At 33.8% G+C, this 25956-nt stretch overlaps 2 protein-coding genes across 3 annotated transcripts; both read right to left on the bottom strand.

The window, feature by feature from the left end:
• Window positions 1-6012: 6012 nt before the first annotated feature.
• LOC133780226 (uncharacterized) lies at window positions 6013-7461 on the bottom strand. Its single transcript, XM_062220086.1, has 3 exons — window positions 6898-7461; window positions 6494-6816; window positions 6013-6147 (listed from the first exon to the last, which is right to left on the bottom strand). The coding sequence occupies exons 1-2, from the start codon at window positions 7459-7461 to the stop codon at window positions 6595-6597; spliced, it is 786 nt and encodes a 261-aa protein (XP_062076070.1). The 3' UTR covers window positions 6013-6147; window positions 6494-6594.
• Window positions 7462-19826: 12365 nt separating this feature from the next.
• On the bottom strand, window positions 19827-22911 carry LOC133834306 (cyclic nucleotide-gated ion channel 1-like). Of its 2 annotated transcripts, XM_062263880.1 has the most exons (8): window positions 22705-22911; window positions 22597-22650; window positions 21979-22423; window positions 21645-21854; window positions 21120-21433; window positions 20903-21014; window positions 20537-20785; window positions 19827-20429 (listed from the first exon to the last, which is right to left on the bottom strand). In XM_062263880.1, exons 2-8 carry the CDS (start codon window positions 22629-22631, stop codon window positions 19923-19925), a joined length of 1872 nt encoding a protein of 623 aa, XP_062119864.1. In that variant the 5' UTR covers window positions 22632-22650; window positions 22705-22911; the 3' UTR covers window positions 19827-19922. The 2 variants fall into 2 exon arrangements, with proteins under 2 accessions (XP_062119864.1, XP_062119863.1); XM_062263879.1 differs by having other exon boundaries at window positions 22597-22911.
• Window positions 22912-25956: the final 3045 nt, after the last annotated feature.

The raw sequence follows: 25956 nt of genomic DNA, 5'->3' as shown, positions 1-25956 counted from the left end.
TGATGATAATTTTTTATTTTTCTATGTTTTTTATTATTTCAAATTTTATAATTAATATTTTGTTAACTTTTATAATTATTTGTTTATTTTGTTAGGTTAAATAATGTGATAAAAATTAGGTTTATTATAAATATATATATATATGTATATTAGTGAATTTTAGAAATTGTGACAATAGATAAATTTGTTTTTTAAATATTTGAAAAAAATAAATAGCTTGAAGATGATCAAAGTGTTGTTCATTAGTTTCATTAACTAGTTTGGATTTTTTTTATTATTTGGTTTGATAATTAATTATGTAGTTTACTAATTATGTAATGTTTTAGTAGGGTCGTTGATTGAGTGGTGAACTTTGTTGTTCATTTCGGGTGCATTGAAGAGTAATATTGAAGGTTAGTTATTTTTTTATTTATAATACTACAAGATTTATGTATAAAGATAAGGCAAATGTAATCATGCATATTAGATTTAGTGAAAGTTATGTTTGAAAATTAGTGAAGTAGGCTCTGGAAAATTTGCGTGCTGTGGTGATATAAGGATGAATTGATTTATGCTTGATTATTGTGTTTGTTTGTGTTGTTGTTATAGGAAATTTTGAAATTGTGGTATGCTATAGAAACAGAGGATACTCTGCCGAATTTTTTAAAAATTTTATAAGACTAGAACCTAATAATGATGGATTCATCTATATGCTTGATTGTTGTGTTTGTTTTAATTGGTTTTATAGGTAATTATGAAATTACGGTATGCTATAGAAACAGAGGATACTCTGCCGAATTTTTTAAAAAATTTATAAGACTAGAACCTAGTACGAGAAAAGCACGAGAAAAGAAGAAGGTTCTTGTCACAGATTTGGACAAACAAATTGAAGCAAGAATTGTAAGTGGTTTCAAGCAAGTATTTTAAAGTAATGTAGGAATGATAAAGTTCTTATAAGTCACTAATATAAGTGACCACAGGTTTGTTCCACAGAATGAGCTGAAAGAAAAAGTTAGTAGTGGAGAAATCATTGCAAAGGGTCGGAATGACATATTAACGCAAGCTTTAGGGACACCTGAGCACCCAGGGCGTGTTAGAGCACTTGGGTATGATATTATTTTTTTATTTGATGCATTGAACTTAATTCTATAATATTTTAGTTTAGATATTAAATATATAAATAATACATGCTTTTATATTTTAAGAAATACCTTGTATATATAAATATATATCCATTAATATGCTTTAACATTAGAGGCTAAACCTAGACAATGCATGCTTGCTGAATTAAACATGATGTTTATTTTTTAGGGTAATTAACGGCTAAAGTCTCTGTTCTTTTACAAATGTAGCATTTAAGTCTCCAACTTTACGTAATTTGTGCATATTTTCTCAAACCCGTTATTCGTGCGTTAAAATAGGGACTAAACATGAATGTTAGGGATTATTACCGCTAAAAAATAAAACATCGATGACTTAAGTTAAACTAAAATATTTTATATATTGTACGGGCTTCAAATGCAATAGAAAATTAATTTATATTTATTAATTTTACAGTTTGGTGGGAAGACGCAATATTGTGAGATTGCAGACCTCTTGCCAATCCAACACGAATGGTTAGGTCAATTGATGACATACATTTATCAGTAAGCCTATTTTGTTTATAAGTTCATTTAGTTGTAATTATAGTTTTTTGTAAATTTATTAGTGTTAAGGCTAGTTATCTTACTTAAGTACTTGTGTTTTATATGCTCATGTATAACATTTTTAATTAATAAAAGTTATTATTTTTTCATTCAAAAAAAATTCTTAACTAATTTCAATTGTAAAAATATATATAATTGTAAATTCATATAATTAAATTGTTGAAAAATAATTAGGCCAAAAAATATATATATTAATTAGACCATTTAAATAAAATTAGGCCAAAAATATATATATATATAAATAGAAATCGTCCATTTAAAAATAATCAGAAATATATATTAAATAAAAAGGCGGGCACATTCTACTTCGGTTTTTACTAAGAACCGAAGTAGAAAGGGGACTTTCAACTTCGGTTCTTACTAAGAACCGAAGTAGAATGTCCCATTTCTACTTCGGTTCTTAGTAAGAACCGAAGTTGAAAGTCCCATTTCTACTTCGGTTCTTAGTAAAAATCGAAGTTGAAAGTAGCCCTTTTACTTCGGTTTTACCTAAGAACCGAAGTAGAAAGTGCCCAGGATGGTAGCGTATATTCACTTTCTACTTCGGTTTTTAACTATTTTTTACTTCGCTCCGAACTACTGCAGTTGCGAATTTTAGCGAAAACCGAAGTAAATCAAGCTTAAAAACTGAAGTAAAAGCCCATTTTCCTTGTTGTGTGGCGCCGTGCTGGGGCGTTGGTCTCTCGAGAAAAGAACTACGACTCCAAGCTGGCCTAGGCCAAGGAAGCGCTTGAGGCTGCTAACGCTAAGCTGCTCAAGGATAAAAAGGAGCTGGCCAAGCTGAACGAGCAGTTGTGCGAGGATCAATCCACTCTCTCCCTGGAGCTTCAGGAATCCCAAGAGACATTGAGGCAGGCCCATGAAGAGCGTAAGACCTGGAGGGAGAGCGTTGTACTCGTTACCCAGGAGTGTAAGCAGGCCCAACTTGACCTGGCTGGCAGTAGGGAGGAGTCAAAGAGGCTCGAAGGGCGCATTCAGGAGCTTGAAGGGCGCATTCAGGAGCTTGAGGAGGACGGGGCCAGAAATATGAAGAAGTACAAGGAAGCCACCTTCCTAAGTTTCTACGATTTCTGGAAACACAACCGAGGTGCCAAAATCGACTACCTCTCCGAGAAGTTGCAAAGAACGCTGATGGCACAGTGCACTGCTCGGTTGGAGGCAGAGGAGAGAGCTAAGGCCAAGACCCCTGCTGCTGGTGCTAAGGCTGATCCATCGGCTGATAAGAGTGCTCCTACTCCAAAAGACCCTCCTGCTCCTCAATAATTCTCTTTTTATCTTTCACAATTTTTATGGCCCACGGGCCTACTTGTAAAGACAATTTTCTTTTATTGCTGCGAGGGCAGCTTATTTACTCATATTTGAACAATTACAGCCGAGCAGTACTGCTCGCAGTGTAAAGGTTTTTTCCTTTTAATTTCATATTTACATCCGAGCACTAATGCTCGCGGTGTAAATAATTGCCTTATTGATATTATAATGTTTCTTTTATTATAATACATGTTTGCATGACCGAACTTAGCATAGTATTTTGGTTTGATTTAACAAAACATAAATTTTGAAAAATGCTCTAAGTACCGTAGCGTTCCTTCACTCATTTTGTTCACGTGTTTACATACCTCATGGTATGCTTTGCAATCGATGTGGTAGCAAATCTATAACATGTCTGTTTGCACTATATGTGGTATTTTTGCAATTGGGCTTAGATGCATATAGTGGCCCATATGTTTGTAAGATATATGGTATTTTTCCAAATAAAATATTCATAAAATGATAGGTTTTATTTGGGCCCATTAGAAAATGTAAAGTTTAAATTCCTCTCTTGTGGGTGATTCCACTTGTGAAGGCCCATTTTCTTTGCATGATTATAATGGGCCTAATCAATTAATAACAATTAATAAAATGAAGGTTTAAATTCATGTCTTTTGGGCCTTGTATGGAAGATAGGGGGCCTTTGTAGTGGGAACGACATACTAGGCCCAGCCCTCCTCCATACAAACCCAATTGTTAAGGCTCATTTACCTGAGTTGGACTTAATTGTATAGGTTCATTATATTAGTTAAACCTAAATATTGATTAGCAACAAATTAATTCTAAATTAATTTTCTCAATGTCGTGCCGTCAAAATCAATCCCCAAAACACCTTTAGAACGCTGGAATGGTCGTGAACCTAGTTTACGCCATTATAGAATCTGGGGGTGTCCCGCTCACGTCCTAAGGAAAAAGGAGGGAAAGCTAGAACCACGAACTGAAGTTTGCATGTTTGTTGGCTATCCTAAAGGTACTCGGGGTGGACTTTTCTATAGTCATTCAGAAAATAAAGTGTTTACTTCTACAAATGCTACTTTTTTGGAAAATGACTATGTCTAGAACTTTAAACCTCGCAGCAAAGTAGTTTTAGAGGAGATGGTTAAAGAATTGACTCTAACCAATGTTCCATCGTCATCAACGCGAGTTGATGATGAAATTCCCACTCTTCATGTACAACCGACGCAAGTCGATTTAAATGAAGAAAGTACCACTGTTCCTGAGCAAACAGTCACGGACCTCGTCGTAGTGGGAGGGTTTCTAGAAACCCAGTTCGCTATGGTTTGGATGGTGAAACCAATATGGTTGTTGGTGACACTAGTGATGATGATCCATTGTCTTTCAAACAGGCAATGGCTAGCCCTGAAAAGGAACTATGGCTCGAAGCCATGAAACAAGAAATGGAGTCTATGTACTCAAATTCCGTCTGGGATCTTGTGGAAGCACCTAGTGACTTTAGGGCCATTGGGTGCAAGTGGATCTACAAGAAGAAACGAGGTGTTGATGGAAATATCGAGACTTATAAAGCTCGATTAGTGGCAAAGGGTTATACCCAAAGAGAATGCGTGGACTATGAGGAAACTTTTAGTCCGGTAGCCATGCTCAAATCCATTCGCATCCTCCTATCCATAGCAGCCGCTCTCGACTATGAGATTTGGCAAATGGACGTCAAGACAACTTTTCTTAATGGAAAGCTTGACGAGGTCATTTATATGGATCAGCCAGAAGGATTTAAAGTATCTGGACAAGAAGGAAAAGTTTGTAAGTTAAATAGGTCCATCTATGGACTTAAGCAAGCTTCTCGTTCCTGGAATCTTAGGTTTGATGAAATAACACTACTACAAAAAAGGCCTTTCTCTGCGGTTTTTTTACTCAATACATTGCGGTTTTCGAGAGTATTGAAAAGCGCAGTGTATTGGACCGCATTGAAAAGTGTTACGCAAACCGCGGAGAAAAGCTACACTTTTCTCTGCGGTTGTAGTAAGCCAACCGCGGAGAAAAGAGAGCATTCTCTGCGGTTGTAATATGCAAACTGCAGAGAAAAGTTTCTCTGCGGTTTGCTTATTACAACCGCAGAGAAAGCTCTCTTTTCTCCGCGGTTGGCTTACTACAACCGCGGAGAAAAGAGCTTAATAAAAAAAAAAAAATCAATTTCGGTTGATAACCCAGCATTTTTAATAAAAAAAATTAATTTTCAATTTTAATTATAAATAATTATTTTCAATAGTATAACTAATTTGTTAAATTGTTATATATAAATTTCATATCTAATACAAAATAATTGGCTAGTAATGAATCAAAGACTTTAATCATTCTAACCAATATAAGTTAGCACTTTAATCTTACATACATACAAAAATTTAGATTTCATAAGCAAATGGCATTAATCTAGCTAACCAATCACTTTGTAGTGGTAGTAGATCCTCTTTGACATTGAATTGCTTTTTGTCAAATCACTGCAAAATTGAAAAGTTAATATAGACTAGATAATTAAATACTATATCTAGTTTTTCTTAAGCAAAAAAGAGTTTAAAATATAACATACTTTCTTATTGATAAATTCAGCTGGATTCGGTGCATTTACAAGATCATAAATGTATCTTAGTACATAATAACTACATTCATGACTTTCAGGTTGTTTTGGACAAGAACCTCTCACCAATTTTGTAAATGTGCCGATGTATTCATTTTCCAAACATTGTGCGTATGCTCTACAAAAATTAAAATTAATTAAATACATATTATGCTCTCAACTTTTAAAAATTAATAATGCATACATTACAATTGAAGAACTTACTTTTCCATAACCTCCGTAATTATTGGTGGAGATTTATGATTTTTTAAAGGGTCCAAAATTATGGTCATCCCCTGCATCATCACGAGCACCAACATCCAATGTCGACTAAAATAATAATAAAATATGATTATTATAAAATTAAAATTCAACCATAGTAGTGATAATGTTTAAGTAGTTCGTTCTTACTCAACAATCCAAGGAATGAAATATATTTGCCCTCGTCTATCCATAGTCATCATCCATTTGGCTATAAGATCCACCGTATAGTTTTTACTTTCATCATTGCCAATAGAAAGATGTCCGGTGTCAAAAAATTTATATAATTGTCATGAATTTGGGTGCATGCTTTCCCAAATGCATCTATAGAGAATCAATCATTCATATTACATTTTCAATTAATAAATTAATATCGTCAAAAAAAATTTGGGCAGAGTTTCCTCTGTTTCTATAGCATATCCAAAATTATTAGAACCTATAAATTCAATTCAGACAAAGCATACAACAAACAACATGCATGTTCTCAACCATAACCCACCGCAACACACAAAATTCGCAGAACTTACTTCACTAAGACACACATGTTCTCAACCTTCTGTTATCTCCGTAGCACACAATTTCATCTCAGAACTTACTTCATTACGGATGAATATCTAATATATTCAAACTCCTCTAATAGTTTGTAATGACATAACGGATTGATACATACCTCATACCAAACAGCATAGCTGAGGATCCAATATTATCCATGGAGGCTGCTTGATAAACGTCTTCCGAAGTGATGAAGATAGCCTCGCGTTCTCCTATAAACTACGGGTCAACGGGAACTTGTACAACCCCATCTATTCCTTTATTGGAATAATACTCCTTCACTATAAATTTTAGACTCAGATCAATTTTGTCCCATTGGTTATCTGTTAACCAATTTGAAGGTTCTGGTTGAGTTATTTCAGCGGGGATGACTACGTGAGATCCAACTGATGATAAATGTGGGCTTGGTGATAGGGATTTGTGATTAGATGAAGATGGACCCTACATAATAGCATTAAACATATCAATATAGTGTACTCATTTAAAAATAAAATTTAAATATCTAAGCAAATAATTTTATACCTGACAAGCCACAATTAAATTTTTAGGCCAAGGCAGGAATGTGTCTCGTGCGTCCCCAACATATCGTACGTTACCAAAGGGAATAGGGATCTCAGCTTCTTCTTGTAAGACATCTATAAGCCAAACCCTCGCAACTGAATCATCAAGTACATTTCCATGGACGGTAATTTGGCTACCCATGTTTGGTACAATGAGTACACCCTTAGCCACCACATTGTCAATATTATCAGAACACAAATAAACTTCATAGCTCGGTGGTGGCGGAGACTCATAAATTGATGATCCATCATCTTCATCAAAAGGATAGTCTTCGGTTTGATGAAAATGATCATCTGCGTTGGGGGCAGGTCGATAGACTTCATCACTTGTATTCTCATAATATTGTCCCTCATCAAATTGCCCTTCATCGTAGTATCCACACTCATCGTTTTCCTCATTATATTCTTCATTTTGAGCTAATTCCTCTTCTGTGCTAAATTTATGTCTTTTTAGCTCTTCAATCTCAGCTTTTAGTCGAGCAATCTCCTCTCTTGCAGTCATTGTTTTATGTTTTTTTCCAAACATTTTGGAAACAGTCGCAGTGAACCTACAAAAAAAATCAATAAAGTCCATCAATAAACCAATCTAAATAATTCTTAAAAGAAAACAACTATTATAAATTATCATACCCGCCAGCTCGAGCACGACCTGGGTGTTCTGGTGTCCCTAATACTTGAGTCAAGATGTCATCTCGACCCTGAGCTGTAATTTCGCCACGAATCAATTTTTCTTTGACGTCCTCCTACTCAAGATATTATTTGGTTAAATTAGTTTATATAAATAAAAACAATATATTGATTCTGAAACCTTAGAAAACTTACTATCTTTTTGGCAATTTGTCAGTCTAGCTCTGTCACAAGAACTTTATTTTTTTCACGCGATCTAAGTCAAACTTGATACCTCTCTGGATTTTGAATATTTCGTTCTTTTTTCTGCATTGTACAAGATAATTATAGTTATATGTTGCGATAATATCAACCATTATTTAAACTATAATATCAAATATACTTACCAAATCTTCTCTTATATTAGCCATTCCTCTACGAGAGGTTCGATGCCTTGACTTCATTAGTAATGCACGTTTTTTTTGTTCTTGATGCACTATTTGAAACTCTGGACTTAGACGACTAGTTACAAATTGTAACCATTCTCTCTCGTCAATTATATCGCTATACCTCTTTGGGGGAAATTTGAGTTCTTCCATCATACCCATTTCAGCCAAAGGTTTGATGTACTCGGTAGTGAGTTCACTTTTAAAATCTCTCATTATTTGACCAGCTTTTTTCAAAATCTCACGTTTGAAGGTTTGAGGAATGTTGTGACCACCCTGAGAATATAATTAAGAAAAGTAATTATTAAATTTAGATATCACACATAAATAAATAAATAAATAAATATCATAATGATAATTTCTTACAATGATATCCTCCCATAGACCATCTTTCAAATCTTGTGGGACCTTCCTCCAATCACCTGAGTTGATAGAAATCGTGGCTCGTACTCTAGATCCAAGATATGATATCATGTTTGTATACACATCACCTATTGGTTGTCCCAAATCGTTCCATTGAAGATTTTTCTTGATTCCTTTGACTTTTTGTTAGGTCATGTGACTCATTCTTGTTTTACCACGACCTTGTTGTTTCTCTTTGTCATCTCTTTTATCCGCCATCTGCATCACACAAATTACTAGTTTTAATGCATTAAACAAATAAATAATCACAAGTGTTAATGCATTATACAAATAAATAATCACAAAATTATAAAATGAAATGGACAGAGTTTCATTTATTTCTATAACATATCCAAAATTCATATGTATTTAAAATTTCAACAAAAACAAAAACATTATTATTATATATAGTAACTTATAAAACATGTTCAACTAATATCATCAAAAAAAAAATTGGGCAGAGTTTCCTCTGTATTTATAGCATATCCCAAGTTATCTACCTATAAATTCACATCAAACAAAAATTATAACAAACAACATGCATGTTCTCAACCATAAGTCACCGCAGCACACAGAAAATTCACAGATCCTACTTCACTAAGGCACACATGTTCTCAACCTTCTGTTATCTCCGCAGCACACAATTTTATCTCAGAACCTAATTCACTATGGATGAATATCTAATATATTCAAACTCCTCTAACAATAGTTTGTAAATATAAAAAATAAAAATAAAAAATTAAGTAGTAATTACTACTTACCTTAAAAATTAATATTCACCAATTTCAACCTCGAACAAATATTTCAACCTTGAGTGGGAGCTCACACTCAAACAAATATTTCCTACAATAAAAAGTTAAACATTAGTAAATATATGGTAATTGAATTTATCCTAAAATAATATAATTAACAAAAATATACTTTACAAAAATCATTATTTAAATAATATACAAAATTATGCAAGCACTAATTTTTAATATAAAAAATTATGTAAACAACATTATTCTAAATAAAATAATACAAAAATACCCTAAACCGAAATATACATTAAAGAAATCAAGTTTTAGTGATCAATACACGTTTTAAACAATGAAAATGTCCTCCAATCCTATATAAAATTTCAAAAATATTACAAAAAATAACCATATAAACATACATAGAAACCACCATTAAACCCACACAATATTTCTTCATTTTTACCCTAAAACTTCAAAATAACTCAAGATTAAGTATATATACATGATTTCAAGCTTTAATATGCAAGGAAATGGAAAAAAAAACAAAAAGAAATAGACAATGTGGGGCTTACCGTGGGTAGGGACGGCATGGTGGGAGAGAGCTTCGGCCGTGACTTCAACAAAGAAGAAGATGAGCAAATGAGTGGGAAAAATAGGTTTTTGTGCTTTAGTGGGTGAAGACCACCTTTCTCCGCGGTTTTATACCCAAAACCGCAGAGAAAAGTGGACTTTTCTCTGCGGTTTTGGGTATAAAACCGCGGAGAAAAGTGTCCCATTCAAACCTTTCACTGCGTTTTTTTTAAAAACAGCAATAAAATAGGGCGCGGACATTAAATATAATTTTTTTGACTCTTTCAAACCTTTTCACTGCGCTTTTTATTTATTGTTTAAAAAAAACCACAGAGAAAACCTATATTTGTAGTAGTGTAATCAAAACCTATGGCTTTGAACAAAATATTGATGAGCCTTGTGTTTACCAACTGAAGGCAAATCAAATAGTGGTATTCCTGGTTCTTTATGTAGATGATATCTTACTCATTGGAACAATGTTAAGAAATTATCAGATGTGAAGAATTGGCTGAGCACTCAATTCCAGATGAAGGATTTGGGTGAAGCAAGTTATGTTCTAGGTATCCAGATCATCAGGGATAGAAAGAACAAACTTTTAGCTCTATCTCAAGCAGCTTACATTGATAAAGTGCTTGAACGTTTCTCAATGACAAATTCCAAGAAAAGGCGTCTACCGTCCCCCCATGGAATTCATCTTTCAAAGAAGCAGTCTCCCTAGAATCCTGAAGAGGAAGATGCAATGAGAAAAGTTCCTTACGCATCTGCAGTTGGAAGTTTGATGTATGCCATGTTATGTACTAGACCAGATATCTGCTATGCAGTGGGAGTAGTGAGCAAGTATCAGTCAAACCCAGGACCGGAACATTGGATAACAGTTAAGCATATCCTGAAGTATTTGAGACAGACTAGGGATTATATGTTAGTCTACAAGGGTGGTGTTCTGAACCCTGTAGGCTACACCGATTCAGATTTTCAGACTGATGTCGATGACAGAAAGTCTACCTCTGGAATGGTGTTTACTCTTGGGGGTGGAGCTGTGATTTGGAGAAGCGTAAAGCAGTCTGCAATCTCAGATTCCACCATGGAGGCTGAGTACATAGCCACATCAGAAGCAGCTAAGGAAATAGTCTGGCTAAAGAAGTTCTATTCAGATCTGTTGGGGTTTTATGCCCTAATTAAAACCCAAATTCTTTGTAATCTCATTTTATTATCAATAAAAGAATAGAAATCATTTTTTGACTTGGTCAATCACTTTGCTCACATGTTTTATTTTCATGATTATTTTTTTAATATAAACTTCTATTAAATCCCGAGCATATAGCTAATCTTATTTATAGTGACGTAATCACAGTGGAATATAAATATGATTATATGTTCAAAATAAGTTAGTCCTAAGATTAGTCAGTGCACCGGATTTACACTAACTTGCCAAACTACGATTTGATCTACTTACACATTATAGTGTTATGTTCTTTCCAGAACATTAGCAAAGTAGATAAGATCATATGTATTTGTTACATCGGACATGACCGATATTGACAGTTGATAAGATAAGTAAACATACCGTTATTATCTATTCTAGTCATATCATATAGTTGACCATAGGTCAATTCAATCTCAATTCTGAGTGGTTAGTATTCTAACTGATTGTATTATTTGAGTTCTTTAACTTGTTCGTTACCAGCTTACCCTACGGACTAGCCCATACTTACATCTTGGGAACTCGGTAGTATAATTGAGTGGGAGTGTTAATCATAGATATGAACATCTATAGCTTCTGATGAAGAAGTGAAACGATGGTTTCCTTTTAGTTTGGTTCAAGGTGTTAAATGATAGAGATCTCATTTCAGTAATTAAATTAGTTTACTGAAATATCATTTACAAGCAACTAAGTGTTTTAAGGATAAAATACAATGAGGGGTAAAATGGTATTTTAGTCCTATCTCATTGTAGACCGTCTATAGAGGATTGAGTCTGTAATGACCCAACTACTCTAGACTGTTGGACCATTAACGAAAACTATACATAAATATTAATCCTTAATAAAACTTTACAAATGAAAAGACCATAACTTGATTAGGAAACTTGCAAAAATAAAGTTAAACTTACATAAAATATCAAGTAGGATATGGGATCCCATTGTTTTAAAATCAAAACATGACATAATTAAAAAGAGATTTACATAACAAAATGCGGAAAAATACATGTAAAAACCATAAGAAACAAAACTACATCCTCGAATCGAAACGCTCGGCTCTTAAATCCATTCCGCCTCAATACACATTCTCCAAGCTTCCAAGAACCTTTCCCGCAACTAAGACTATTTTCCTGCACATATAAACAAAAAGGAGTAAGCCTAATGCCCAACAAGGAAAAAACTAACACATAGTCCATATACATAAATTTCATAAAAACATAACATAACACTTATATCATACACAAACTATAATGGCCATTATTACTTGGGGTCCCATAGACTAAACAAGTCATATGCCCATTAGATTAGTGGGGTCTTGCTAGCTAAGCAAGTCATATGCCCCTAATCTATTCGGGGCTTGTTAGTCATATGGGTCATATGCCCAAGTCTACAATCATACTTATCATAACATATTGCATAACATAAAATCATAAGATAACATATAAAAACATATAACATATAAAGTCTATCCTATTTTCCTTACCAAGATTACCGGGATATGAGGAAAGAGTTGGGACTTTGGAACACTCCTGTAGTGTCCAAGAACTTTACTTAGCTAGTTAGATAGTAGTATTATAGTAATTATAGTATTATCTTTATGACTGTGGATTTATTGTTCAGACCGGGATTTATTTGGACACTCATATTAGTACTTATAGATTTTCTAAGTTTAACCTATAGTTTAAGAATATTAATTTTAACCTAAGGTTTGATTAATATGACTGATATTGAGGATAATATTTATTATACTATAAGTTTTAGATAAGAACCAATAGGATTATAGCACATGTTATGTATGGGTTATTAATGATTAAGTATTTTGAGGATTAAATTTATTAAGGGTAAAGTTTGAATGCTCTAAGGTCAGTCAGCAGCTTTGAAAACGTTTGAGGGCTTAGTCAAGGCTGTTTACTCAATTCAAATTAAGCTAAAAATGTGTAATTTCGTGTTTAAATAATCAGCGTATGCCGATATATCGCAGCACGTAGATACGGAAAACACGAAACCATGTACGTTTGCCTCGGGCATAATGGTCCAGACGATATATTGCCTATAAGGGGCCATATATCGCCTCCTTCAGCATATTTTGAATGTTTTCAAAATCGTTTCCCATTCAAACCTTCAACCTCCTGATAAGTCCAGCACCTTTTTGAACGAGTCTTCAGCCTCTGCTGAACGATAATTCAAATTATTTTCACTTAAAAAACCATTATTTTTATTCAAGTTAAATTAAGATCTTTTCATTCCTAAACTCTATAAATAGGACCTAGTACCCATCCATTATTCATCTTTTGCTCTAAGTTCAGAGGCTGCAAGTTGCTAGGTGAGTGTGAGAGTGTAAACACTTGGGTTGGGAATCATAAGCTTGATCATCATAAGCTTATCAAACACTTGGGGAAGTAAGGTTTTATATTATTTCTGTTCAAGATTTAGATTGGTCTTACAAGTCTCCAAGGTAACCCAAACTCTAGTTCGTTTCTATACTTTTTCTTTAAAAGTTCTCATAGCCTTCTACTCATTCTAACCTTATTCTTATTTTGGTTAGGAAATCTAAGAACTTGCACATAAGTTTTTGGTAAGTATTTTCTCAATGGTTTAGTCCTTCCATTCCTTTCATTTCTCTTCTTCACTATACTCACTCTTTTTCAAATGGTTCTTAGGAGTGTTCTAAAGTCCCAGCTCTGTCCTCTTATCCCGGTAACTTTGGTAAGGAAAATAGGATAGAATTCATATGTTATATGTTTATATGTTATCTTATGTTTTTATGTTATGAAATGTGTTATGTTATGTATGTATGTAGGCTTGGGCATATGACCCATATGACTAACAAGCCCCAAATGGATTATGGGCATATGACCTGCTTAGCTAGTAGGACCCCACTAATCTAATGGGCATATGACTTGTTTAGTCTATGGGACCCCAAGTAATAATGGCCATTATAGTATGTGTATGATATAAGTGTTATGTTATGTTTTTTTATGTTTCTTATGAAATTTATGTATATGAACTATGTGTTAGATTTTTCCTTGCTGGGCATTAGGCTCATTCCTTTTTGTTTATATGTGCAGGAAAATAGACTTAGTGGCGGGAAAGGTTCTTGGTAGCTTGGAGAATGTGTATTGAGGCGGAATGGATTCAAGAGCCGAGCGTTACGATTCGAGGATGTAGTTTTGTCTTTATGGTTTTTACATGTATTTTTCCGCACTTATTATGTAATTTCCTTTTTATTTAAATTATGTTTTGTTTTGTTTTTAAAACAATGGGATCCCATATCCTACATGATATTTTGTAAGTTTAACTCTTATTCTTACAAGTTTCTTAATAAAGTTATGGTATTTTCACTTGTAAGTTTTATTAAGGATTAGTATGTATAGTTTTCGATAATGGTCCAAAAGTCTAGAGTAGTGGGTCATTACAACTCCTAAAAACCATTTATAACAGGGTGAGTAAATTGAAGAAAAGGAATGAAAAGAATGGAAGGACTAAACCAATAAGAGTATACTTACCAAAAACTTATGTGCAAGTTCTTAGATTTCCTAACCAAAATAAAGAATAAGGTTAAAAACTTCATCCTCAAATCGAACGCGCAATCCACCGATTCCATCCTGCCTCAATACACATCCTCAAGCTGCCAAGAATCTTTCCGCCGCCATAATTATTTTCCTGCATATATAAACATAAAGGAATGAGCCTAATGCCCAGCAAGGAAAAACTACTAACCACATAAACATACACATAAAATCATATCATAACATATGCTAAAAACATATCATAACATATACTATATAATACTATACTAATAATGGCCATTATGACATGTGATAAACCATCTACGTCCCCTGTCTAATATTTGAGGTAGGTTAGATCACATGTAGTGTATGATAACCCATCTACATCCCCTGTCTAATATTTGAGGTAGGGTAAATCATAACATAACATATAAAAACATAAACTTATCATAACATATCAAACATAACATAACATAAAAACATAACATATCATACAAACATACAAGATCTAGCCTATTTTCCTTACCAAAATACCGGGATGATGAGAACAAGGTCAGGATTTTGGAACACTCCTAAAAACCATTAATAGAGATGTGAGTTTTCTAAAAGAAAGAGATGAAGAGGAATGAACTAAACCATCAAGAAGATACTTACCAACAATAAATCTCAAGTTCGAAGAACTTAGATGCCTAACCAAGAATAGAGAAGATTGGGTTAGGAATTGAGTAGAGAAAAACTATAAGAACTAATGAAACAATACAGAAAAGGAACTAAGAATAGGAATACCTTTGAAATCGCTATGACCGAACTACACCTCAAAACTGAAATACACTCTATGAACCTTACTTCCCAAGTGTCTAATAAGCTTAGAATGACAAAGCTTATAACCCCAACCCAAGTGTTTATCACTCTATAGTCTCACTAGCACCTAGAAGGTTCTGATCAATGCTTGAAGAATGAATGAAAAGGCTTGGTGCTAGGTCCTATTTATAGAGTTCTCGGAATAAAAATCTTCTAATTATAATCCAAATTTAAATTTAAATTTAAAATAGAATCCTAAGGAATAAAAATCTTCTAATTATAATCCAAATTTAAATTTTAATTTAAAATAGAATCCTAACTTCTAACTTTCTAAATCTCGTAACTCTAAACTAACCTACAGTAAAATCAACATATCTGGAGCTGTATGACTCCGATTTAGAATATCTTTATACCATTAGAAATCTAATTAAATTATCTACAACTTTTTAGATATACTATTTTTCGAAATTCATAACATAACTGGGTCAAAAATAGGTCGGAAGTTACAGTACCCTAAAGTTACGAAAAAAAAATCTATTTAATTATCTAAATAACAACCTAATCCACAAATAAATAAAATTGTGAGTCTAAATATCTAAATAAATATCATGCTCCTAACAGATTCTGGTGAAGACTAAGTCTTATATTTCCCTTATTAAAATAATGATTCCTTAATAATCATGCATATGACAAGTGTCATAATCCTATTGGCTCTATCTAAACCTTAGGTTATAATAATAATCATATTAATAACCAGCAATATTAATCAAACCTTATGTTATAATTAATATTCTTAAACTATAGGTTAAACTTATAAAATCCATAACTATTGCTAGGAGTTTCCAACTAAATCCCGGCTTGAACCAAAATCCACAATAATAAACATACTATAACTACTACTAGCTATTACTATTACTATTACTACTATTATCTAACTAGCTAAGTAAAGTTCTTTGACTCTACACCTTGTAAGCAGAAGCTAGATTAGCATGAGCTTCTCCCATTGAAGGTCGGATATTGATGGCTCGAATATAATCTTGAATGGCTTCATTAACTCTCCCAATCTCTTTATATGTGTTCCCTCTATTAACAAGTGCATCGCCGCCAAAGGATCAATTCGGAGAACTTCATTATGGCAAGATACATCATCTGTGTAATTGCCTTGTAGTATTTTTTTTATATTATTATATAAGAAACAAACTTTAGTTAATAGAAAAAACCGAATTGTGAAGAGAAGAAGAAATATATTCTTTTATACAAAAGGAAATAGAATAATACAGAATGAAACCGGAAAGCAAAACAGACTAAACACCAACCATATAACCAAAACGTTCGCTGTAACCATATAACTTAAAATTACCAATGCCATCTTCTCTTAGTTGGAAAAGGCAGAGCAAGAAACAAAACAAATCAAGGTGACCATTTTATAGATGATAACCTTTCTCCATTTGGAAAGAAAAAAATATTGTATAATTAAGTATTTTCCCAAAACAAATATAAGCAAGCATTACAAGCATGATATAAATATATGATTACCTGCTGTTTATATATAATTGCTAAATTGTTAAAAGGAGCAGAAAGTCTTGTTGTCACAGACAATGTTCCCTTCTCCTGCAGCAGTGACAGTGGAACCATAAAAGATACTAAAGATTACCTTCCAAGCATTTGCCATGTTTCCATAACACTCAGCAAAGCGAGGATCAATTTAAATAGCTTCTTCATTTTTTGCAATGCACGTATCAAAATCATGTAGCTAAAACAGAATAAAATAAAATTTAAGAATCAGGTGCAAGTAAATTCACTTACAAGCTAGAAAGCACTGAAGATCGTACATATATTGAGAAAATACATGAATGCTAATAAGCTTCATTGAGAACCTGATAATGGACTGCACCCAAGAGAAGGAGATTATCTGTGCTCCGAGGATTTCTTTCATATATGATTTATATAAATGGCATTACTATGCTCTAATGCTTGCTTGTAGTTCTTATTTCACTTTCTCCGAGGATTTATATAAATGGCATTACTATGCTCTAATGCTTGCTTGTAGTTTCCAGCTTTGTACTTCTGGTGAGCCAGAGACATAAGCATGTCTTCATTGACTGCAAGGACTCAAAATTAGGCAAAGGAGAAAGTGAAATAACTAGAAAATGACCAAATCATTGAAGTAAAAAAAATATATATATATATATTGGCCCCTTTAAGTTCGCACCTCACTGCTAATTTGGAAAAAATATAAATGAAGTTAAACACTAAACAACTACAAAAAAAGCATTGCACCAAAATCCTAATAACAAAGGACCGATCACTCAAAGACCAAAAACCTAACTCAATTACAACTGAGGAAAACAGGAAAAGACAGTAACCTTCACGAGAATCCAAGGGCTGAGATTGTTTGATGGAATTAACAGAAGACGAAGCAGAGGCAGAAACTAAATACTTACCTGGCTTGCCAAGACTGAATAGAAGAACAAATTTGAGAAGCCCAACGACTGGAAATTGAAGGTTGACAGAGAGATAGAGAAAGACGAGAGAGAGAGAGAGAGAGTGAGGAGTTCGGAGACCGTACGACCAAGCCGAAGAAATGGGTCTCTTCTTTGTGTCGATATGTTGAAGGAAATGGGTCTCGGAAAGGTTGAAGGAAAGAAAATGGGTGAGAAATGTTGAAGGAAAGCTCAAAAATGGGTGTCTCGGGTCTCAGAAATGTGGAAGAGAAAGGAGATGGGTGTCTCGGGATTCTTAGGGCTCAAAAATGAAAAAAAAATTATAAGTGGCGGGATGGTGAAATATATTACTGCCTTTTTACATAAAGTTGCCCAATATAATACTCTACCATAATACTTTTCTATTAGTATTATATTCATGTGTTGTGGAAAGGGTATTTGGTGTAGTGGCATCTCTTTATTTCGACTCTGCCACGTGTCAACCAAATGTGAGAAATCTTTCCCACATCATCAGCAGTCGTTTTTTGGGTAAACAGACTTCGTGACAAATGAGTTTTCAATGCGATGGCTAACTAGTAACGTAAGTGAAAATATTCATTATTAAAGTTATAGCTTTACCTTAATATTAAGTATATTAATTCAACTCATGCAATGATTTTGTATTAGTGTGGCGGGAAGAAATCTTTAACAAATGATGAGATCAATGAAGTACGTGAAGAATGGGCACAATGCGTCATGGATTTGATGAGTACTACATAGGTCCACTCACTTTTTTTAACTTAGACTTTTAATGAGATATACTTACAATGTTAACCTAGATTTTCTTGAAGATATACACACTTTTGTTGTCTAACTATAGTTTACAATGCTTATATAAGTCATTTTGTAATTAACATAAGACTCGTTATTTTGGATACTTAGTTCAAATTCAAGTATTTTATATTACTATGATATTTATTTTGTTTTGTTCAGTTTGTTTGTATAAAAAGCATGATTTTTTGGGGCATAATACACTTTTTAATAAAAAAAAACACCATAAGTCGGCTATGAACCGACTTATCATGTTTTACACCAGAGGTCGGTGTGCAACAGACCTACCATGGTTTACACCAAAGGTCAGTTGGCGCCAAACCGACCTCTAGTGTAAGACATGGTAGGTTGGTTTGCAACTGACCTACCATGTCTTACACCAGAGGTCGGTGTGCAACCGATCTACCATGTCTTACACCAGAGGTCGGTTTGCAACCGACCTACCATGTCTTACACCAGAGGTCAGCTTGGCATCAACCGACCCACCATGTTTTTCTATCATAAGTCACTGCATGTAATTTTTGTAGTAGTGTTTTTTAGTTTATGTTGGGTTGATGCAATGTATTGAGTCTATTTTTGTGGGATTGATGTCTAGTTGACTTTAAGTTGCTTTTTCAATACCGTATTGTTTAGGTTTAGATTTATGTGTAGTTGTCTAATATCATTTTGTTTTTTGTGTTGTTTTTTAATTGTTTTGATATAAATATTTCAAGTTTATTATTGATACATTTTCGAATGCAATGATAAGTTTTTTTGAAGTTGTTTTTGTTGTTTTTTTAGTTAATTTTTGGGTTGATGCAATTAGTGTCTCTAATATTAATATTGTTAATAAAGCAGGTAGAACCTGTGGTATGTTAGCTTATTGTCATGTTTAGTTATTTTTTGAAAAACACAGTGTTAATTTTTTCGATTTTGTTTTTGGGTAGCTATCGGTTGCACTATGTTGTTGTGAGATTGTTGTCGTGTTGCATTTACGTTACTTTTTTGATATTGTATATTGCTTTGTGTTGTTTTTTTAAAATGTAAGAATGAGTTTTTCGATGTTGTTTTTGTGTTAATTTTTTGTTTTTTTTTTTTGTAGCTACAGTATGATGAGTTGCACTTTATTGTTGTGAGTTTGTTGTCGTGTTGTTTTTTTAACGTTATGTTTTGTGGGTTGATATTTAGTGTAAATTGTCTTTTAGTAATTTTGAAACATTAAAATCGTATTTTTGAAAACTTAAGTTAATAAACATGTAAAAAAAAAACATTTGAAGCACAGTAAAAATGTAAAAAATCATTTTTTTTTTTCTGTTATAAAATATGTATTACGTTTGTTTTACATACCATTATCGGATTAATTGTACATATATTTATTAGAAGTCTAAATACATCAAACCAATTATATATTAATCCAAGCATTCCGTTTTTATAATAAAAGGGGACAAAAATCCAAAGCCTATATATATATATATATATATACCACTATTTGTGGAAGTGCTGATAGTTGGAACTCTGTGACTTCACATCATCATCATTATCCAACTGCACCGAGGTCTCCTGCCGTGGTTGATTGGTCGGGATATTCCGCCTGAAGAACCTATAGTTCTTCTTCACTATATTTAACAAGTCGTTGGCCATAAGAGAGAAGGCTTCAACCTTGGTGTGGGACTTGACATTGATGGTCGCAATGGGAAAATGAATGATGTGAGATTGAGTTCTTGACCACTCCAACAGCTCTTCTCCAAAAAAATCACATTTCTTGAGGCGTCTCGTACTGCTATTTCTTGTACTACTGCTCACATTCAAGGCCTCATTATGATCACTAGCATTGTTTGTGTATGCCCAAGCTGTGCCGTGTGTGATGAAAATCACCCGATCAAGTGGGTCTCCTTCTCGGATCATGTAGCTACTCTCTGTGTAGATTACAGGCTTAAGATTCTCGCAAATCATGTCAAGTATTTCCCTCTCCATATTTTCAAGCATTGGAACCTAAAAAATATGCATATAATCAAGCTCGAAAAAGTTAGAAACATCTCAGTCTATGTAGCTAGCTATATATTGTAAGTAGTAGTAGGGTTTAATATATATTTACGTACTTTTTGTAGCAAAGGGAAGCACAAAAGATGCGTTATACGCTTTCTATCTTCGGAAGGAAGTATAGAAAGCAGATTCTCAACATCAACTTCTCTATTTTCCTTCAACTTGTGTTTGACTTTTTGCATAATTAAAGCCTTTTCTTCCTTTGGTAGACCATTTTTTTCAATCCAAAATTCTATTTCTTGTTCTTTCAATCTCATCTTCTCTCCTAACTCTTCTGATTTTGTAGTTGACAACTGCAAATATGTCTATGCATGCATGCCACAAGTATAATTAATGATCAAGCAATAATGCACAAGAGTCTAAGTAAGTAGATACACAATATTATTTTATATATACATTTATATATATATATATATACCAACCTGCAAGTTTCCAATTAAATACAAGAAGAGTAGCAAGCCAATGATAGAAATAGAAACGACAAAGAAGTTCTCCCAAAAATAGCTACTTGTTTCGAGGTTTTGACCAGCCGAACTGCAACATTTGATAAAATGATTTCATATTTAAAATTATTCAATGCTGTCAATTGACGATCGAGTTGTTATGAAACCAACAACAAAGAAAATTATAAATTATAACCTGAGATTTCGTAGTCCCCACCAAAAACATTTCATGAGCTTTTGAGGAAAATCCATTGATTCTAGCACACCGGATTCAAGGGCTTCAAGAAATATCCCAAAATCGAAGATTGTTGCATTCCCCGGATTTATTGGACAGTATTTAGTGATCAGATTGGTCATATTTCTTTGTTCGAATTTGCTCGTGCCATTATTACAAATTTTATTAATTTCAAATTTTTCACATAATTCTTTCTCTCCATGTGTTTTACAGGCACTGTGCCAGCATGAGGTTTGTCTTTGAAAAGAGTAAAAGTACCAAAAGCTTCCGAACACCTAAATCAAACACAGCAAGCAATTCATATAAATATAATCGTTCAAAATAACTGTTGTTAAGAAATTTAGTAATAATATTTTAAACTAGTTAAATATATGGATATCTTATAAACAATATGACAATCATGTGGTACTATAATTAAACAAAACTTAATTAATACATATATATATATATAACCAAATGGAGAATTATGTGTTTGATTGAACTTACATGACTAGCCAGGATGTAGAGGAAAAAGTTTAGTCCACCCTTAACCCAAACAATTCTAGTCACTGAATCTTGGTTCTGTGCAAGTTCTTTACATGATAGGTAGATTCGAAAAACCCTTGGTAAATATTGAAAAAGAAGGAGAGTGTTTATCAATTTTTTGCTAGACGATGCCGAGGTCTCATTCCCTTCATCAAAAGCTAAAATTATTACCTACAAAAAGATAATTAATTATTGTACATGAAATTATTATTATAAGTCTCTCCATCAACAATTTTCATTTTGAATAATTATAAATGTAAACTGATATATGTTTCTTAGAATAATATATACATACCTGAGGAACTGGTAGAATGGCCAGAAAGTCAACGAAGATGAGAGACCAAGAGATTTTCTTTGCTACTGCCGAAACACTCTTGACTATCTGATCTTTTTCTAGTGACTTGTAGGTTTTAGCTACGATACAACTAATATCTATGATATAAATAGTATCCATTAATGTTCTTAAAATTAGAACTGAATTTCTCAGCTTCTTGTCAGTCTTAATGCACTTTTTATCCTTGTCTATGATGGGAATATAGAAGAACAAAGGGTCTAATGTAACAGCAATAACACAAACCAAAAGAAATATCTTATTCCACATTGGAAGAAACCAGCTCTTTTGCATTAGAATTTCCTTTATTTTGGTCCACCCTTTCTTCTTCTTCTTCTGATCTATTCCACTGTTCATCCTCATGCTTGCACCAATCGTGTGCTGTATGCTCCAGTCTGGTTCTGCCATGCTGGGCAAAAAAAACAAAAAAAAAAACTGAACACTACAATCCTTGATGATATAACTGTTAATATTGATTATTATTACTGAACTATTGATATTTATTGCAAAGTAATGCAAAAGTAAATCTTGAAGAGATTGATATTCATGTTTTCATATGCTCGAAGAGTGAAAAAAACTTACCACATCTCTATTTTGGCTTCCTTCTTGTCTTCCATATAGCTTTGACTTCTATTCCTGCCCAAATAAATGTGGAGAAATTGTAGTAGTATTATGCAAAGTAATTAAAACCTGGAGATTTGTGTTGTGTTCTTCTTTAGCAAGGCTTCTGAGTTCCAAGAATAAGAACAGAAAGTGGGAGTTTTATTGCTAATTATGACCAAGTATGTGTTATATACAAGTAAATATTTTCTAACCAAAAACGCATCAAATTCTAATTTAATAGACGTAAGACTTGGCAGTGGTCTTTTTTTAATTTTTGTGTACCACGAATGACGAAATAAATAAGAGCTACATCATCTGTAGAAACCACGAAGTTTCGTTGTAAAAAGTTGCTAATTATATATATATATATATATGAATTTTACCTTCACTTAATTCTTACCGGTGGCACTTTCAGTGTTTTCGACTCGTGAACAGTTTTCAGCATGATAGATACCCATTAAAGCTCAAAGTGAAACATTTATAGAAAAATTATGTCATATATATTAGGTAGAATAAAATTGTAGATATTTTTTATAATTTTAATAAAAATTAATTCACAATTTTTAAAATATATATAAATATAATAAAATGAATTATGTACAATTTTAATAAAAATTAGTTTTCTTTCATATTCGTATTATAAGTCAACAGTCAACTATGAAACTTCTATGCATTGCAGAGCTTATCCAACGTCAATAATAGACAACAAACGTGAACAATGAATATATAATTCAGTAACTTTGTTTTTGTTTTTATAAGATGAGACGCCATCAAGTTTCTGTGGGCTTCTAAAGCCCCAATTTTCTATGAATTTATATTAAATATATATAGTCTGATATTAAATATTATAATAATAATAATAGTTAAATTTATATTAATATAATATAAAAAAATTATTTTTAATTAGTTTTAAAATTATATTTCGTTAAATATATTGAACACCTCAGCTCGGCTGTTACTTAACAGTCTCATCTTGGAGCTTACTTAGTTACACAGTTAGTTATTTTAACTAACTTGTCTTGTAATATCGGTTCTTGACCATTCTGTTTTCTTTTCTGTTGTAACAAACTTCTTCTCTCTTGTTCTATATAAGCTCCTTAGTCTCAACAATTCTGGTTGAGCTACATTTTACCATTTTCAATCTTTCCACATTTTTCCACTCTCTCTGTTTCGTGTTATGGTACCAGAGCCATGATCGACATGGCAAATGACAACAACAACAACAATTCAAACTCTTCGTCTCCCTCCACAGGTGTTCTCCCTCCCGTAGCTCCCATGGCGGTCAATCCAGTTCCTCTTCCCAGTAATCATCTCCTTCTGCTTCAATTACGTCTTGACAGATCCAATTACTCCTACTGGCGAGTTCTTGTTTTGGCGGCGGCGCGTGCTTACAGTCTTGATGGTTATCTACTCGGCACTACTTCCTCACCACCTCCTCTTCTCCTCAACAATGATCCCAATCCGGCGTACCTGGCGTGGCTCAGATCCGATCAGTTCTTGATGCATTGGCTGCTCAACTCGGTTTCGGAATCAATGCTCGGACACATCATTCAATGTCGATCCTCCTCTGAAATCTGGTCTGTTTTGGCGCGCATCTTCGCTACAAAAGCTCGTCTTCTCCAAGCCAAAGGACTCCTCCAGTCGACCAAGAAAGGATCCTCATCCATCGATGACTACATCCTCAAGATGAAAGGGTATGTTGATGCTCTTTCAGCCGCTAGTGAACCTCTTTCTGATGAAAGTTTATGTCTCTATATTTTAGGTGGTCTTGGTGCTGAATATGAGACTACTGTTGTGAATCTAACCAATCGTACTGAGCCCCTTACTGTTCAAGATCTTCAGTTTAGCTTGCATACCCAGGAAATGAGGTTGAATCAACAGTTCACAGGTTCTCTTGATACCATTCAGGCTAATCTTGCCAATCTTTCCCTAAGAGGCAATCACAGGTTCAACAACAGGGGTGATCGTCCGAGCTATCGCGGTTCTTATTCCAACAGGGGTGGCCGATCTAATAGGCCAGTATGCCAACTTTGTGGGAGGACAGGTCACATTGTTCAGAAATGTTACCACAGGTTCGATGTCAACTTTACAGGAACCACTGGAACCAACACTCCATCTCCTGAGTCCTCCTCTTCAAATTCTGGTACAGACAATGCACAGGCATATCTATCTGAGTCTTTCCTTCGTGATGATGCAGCTGGTTCTTGGTTCTTGGACTCGGGTGCTACCAATCACATCACCCCTGATGCTCAGAATCTCTCCTCGAAGATTGACTATAAAGGAAAGTCCAAAGTCTTAGTTGGTAATGGTAATTCCATGTATATTTCACATATAGGCTCTAATTTCATTCATGCATTACATAATTCTAAATCTTTAGAACTTAGGGACATTTTACATGTTCCACATGCCACGAAAAATCTGCTTAGCATCTCCCAATTTACTAAGGATAATAATGTTGTGCTCGAATTTGACTTTCTTTGTTATCTTATCAAGGACAAGACCACGGCCCAAGTACTTCTACGGGGATCACTCATTGATGGTCTCTAAAAACTCCAGCTTCCATGTCCTGTTCGTTCCTGTTCCACTCCTGTCCAGTCCACCAATACACCAGATTCTGCAGTTCATGTTTACAACTGTAATACTACTTCTAACCCTGTAAATGATAAGTCACAAGTAGCCAAAATTTGGCACTGTCGACTTGGTCATCCTTCCAAACCAATTTTGCAAAAGGTCTTGTCTATAGTGCAACCAAATACCAAATGTACATCGTTACCATTCTGTGATGCATGTCAAGTTGGCAAGCTTCATCAATTTACTTTTAAATCAACCATAAATAAAACATCATTTCCTTTTGAGCTTGTATATTCTGATGTATGGGGTCCCTCATTTTACAGTTCAATGGATGGCTATAGGTATTATGTGAGTTTTGTAGATGCATACACTAATTACACATGGATATTTCCTATGCAAGTAAAATCTGAAGTTTCAAACATCTTTCAAAATTTTAATTCTTATGTTGAAAGAGACTTTGATGTCAAAATCAAATCTGTACAAACTGATTTAGGTGCTGAGTATAAACCTCTTTATAATCTGTTCAACAAATTAGGCATCATTAGAAGGCATTCACGTCCCCACACCCACCAACAGCAGGGTCGGGTTGAACGAAAACATAGGCATGTGGTAGATGTAGGTCTCACGTTATTAGCTCAAGCCAATATGCCCTTACAGTTTTGGTGGGAAGCCTTTTTATCAGCAACCTTTCTCATTAATAGGCTCCCAACTCCCACCCTTAAACTCATCTCACCATATCAAGCCTTGTTTCACCATGAACCAGATTAT

This window comes from Humulus lupulus, chromosome 5 (genome assembly GCF_963169125.1).
Source record: "Humulus lupulus chromosome 5, drHumLupu1.1, whole genome shotgun sequence".
Classification (NCBI taxonomy): domain Eukaryota; kingdom Viridiplantae; phylum Streptophyta; class Magnoliopsida; order Rosales; family Cannabaceae; genus Humulus; species Humulus lupulus.
The sequence above is the reverse complement of the archived record's forward strand: the minus strand, read 5'-3'. Positions and strand labels throughout refer to the sequence as shown.

Coding starts and splice junctions, on each gene's coding strand:
- LOC133834306 (XM_062263879.1), bottom strand. CDS start 22,631: ATGGAAGACAAGAAGGAAGCCAAAATAGAGATGTG. Junction 21,855..21,978: donor CCATTCTACCAGTTCCTCAG/GTATGTATATAT, acceptor ATCTTTTTGTAG/GTAATAATTTTAGCTTTTGA. Junction 20,430..20,536: donor GCTTCCCTTTGCTACAAAAA/GTACGTAAATAT, acceptor CATATTTTTTAG/GTTCCAATGCTTGAAAATAT.
- LOC133780226 (XM_062220086.1), bottom strand. CDS start 7,461: ATGTTTGGAAAAAAACATAAAACAATGACTGCAAGAGAGGAGATTGCT. Junction 6,817..6,897: donor ATTTAATTGTGGCTTGTCAG/GTATAAAATTAT, acceptor GCTATTATGTAG/GGTCCATCTTCATCTAATCA.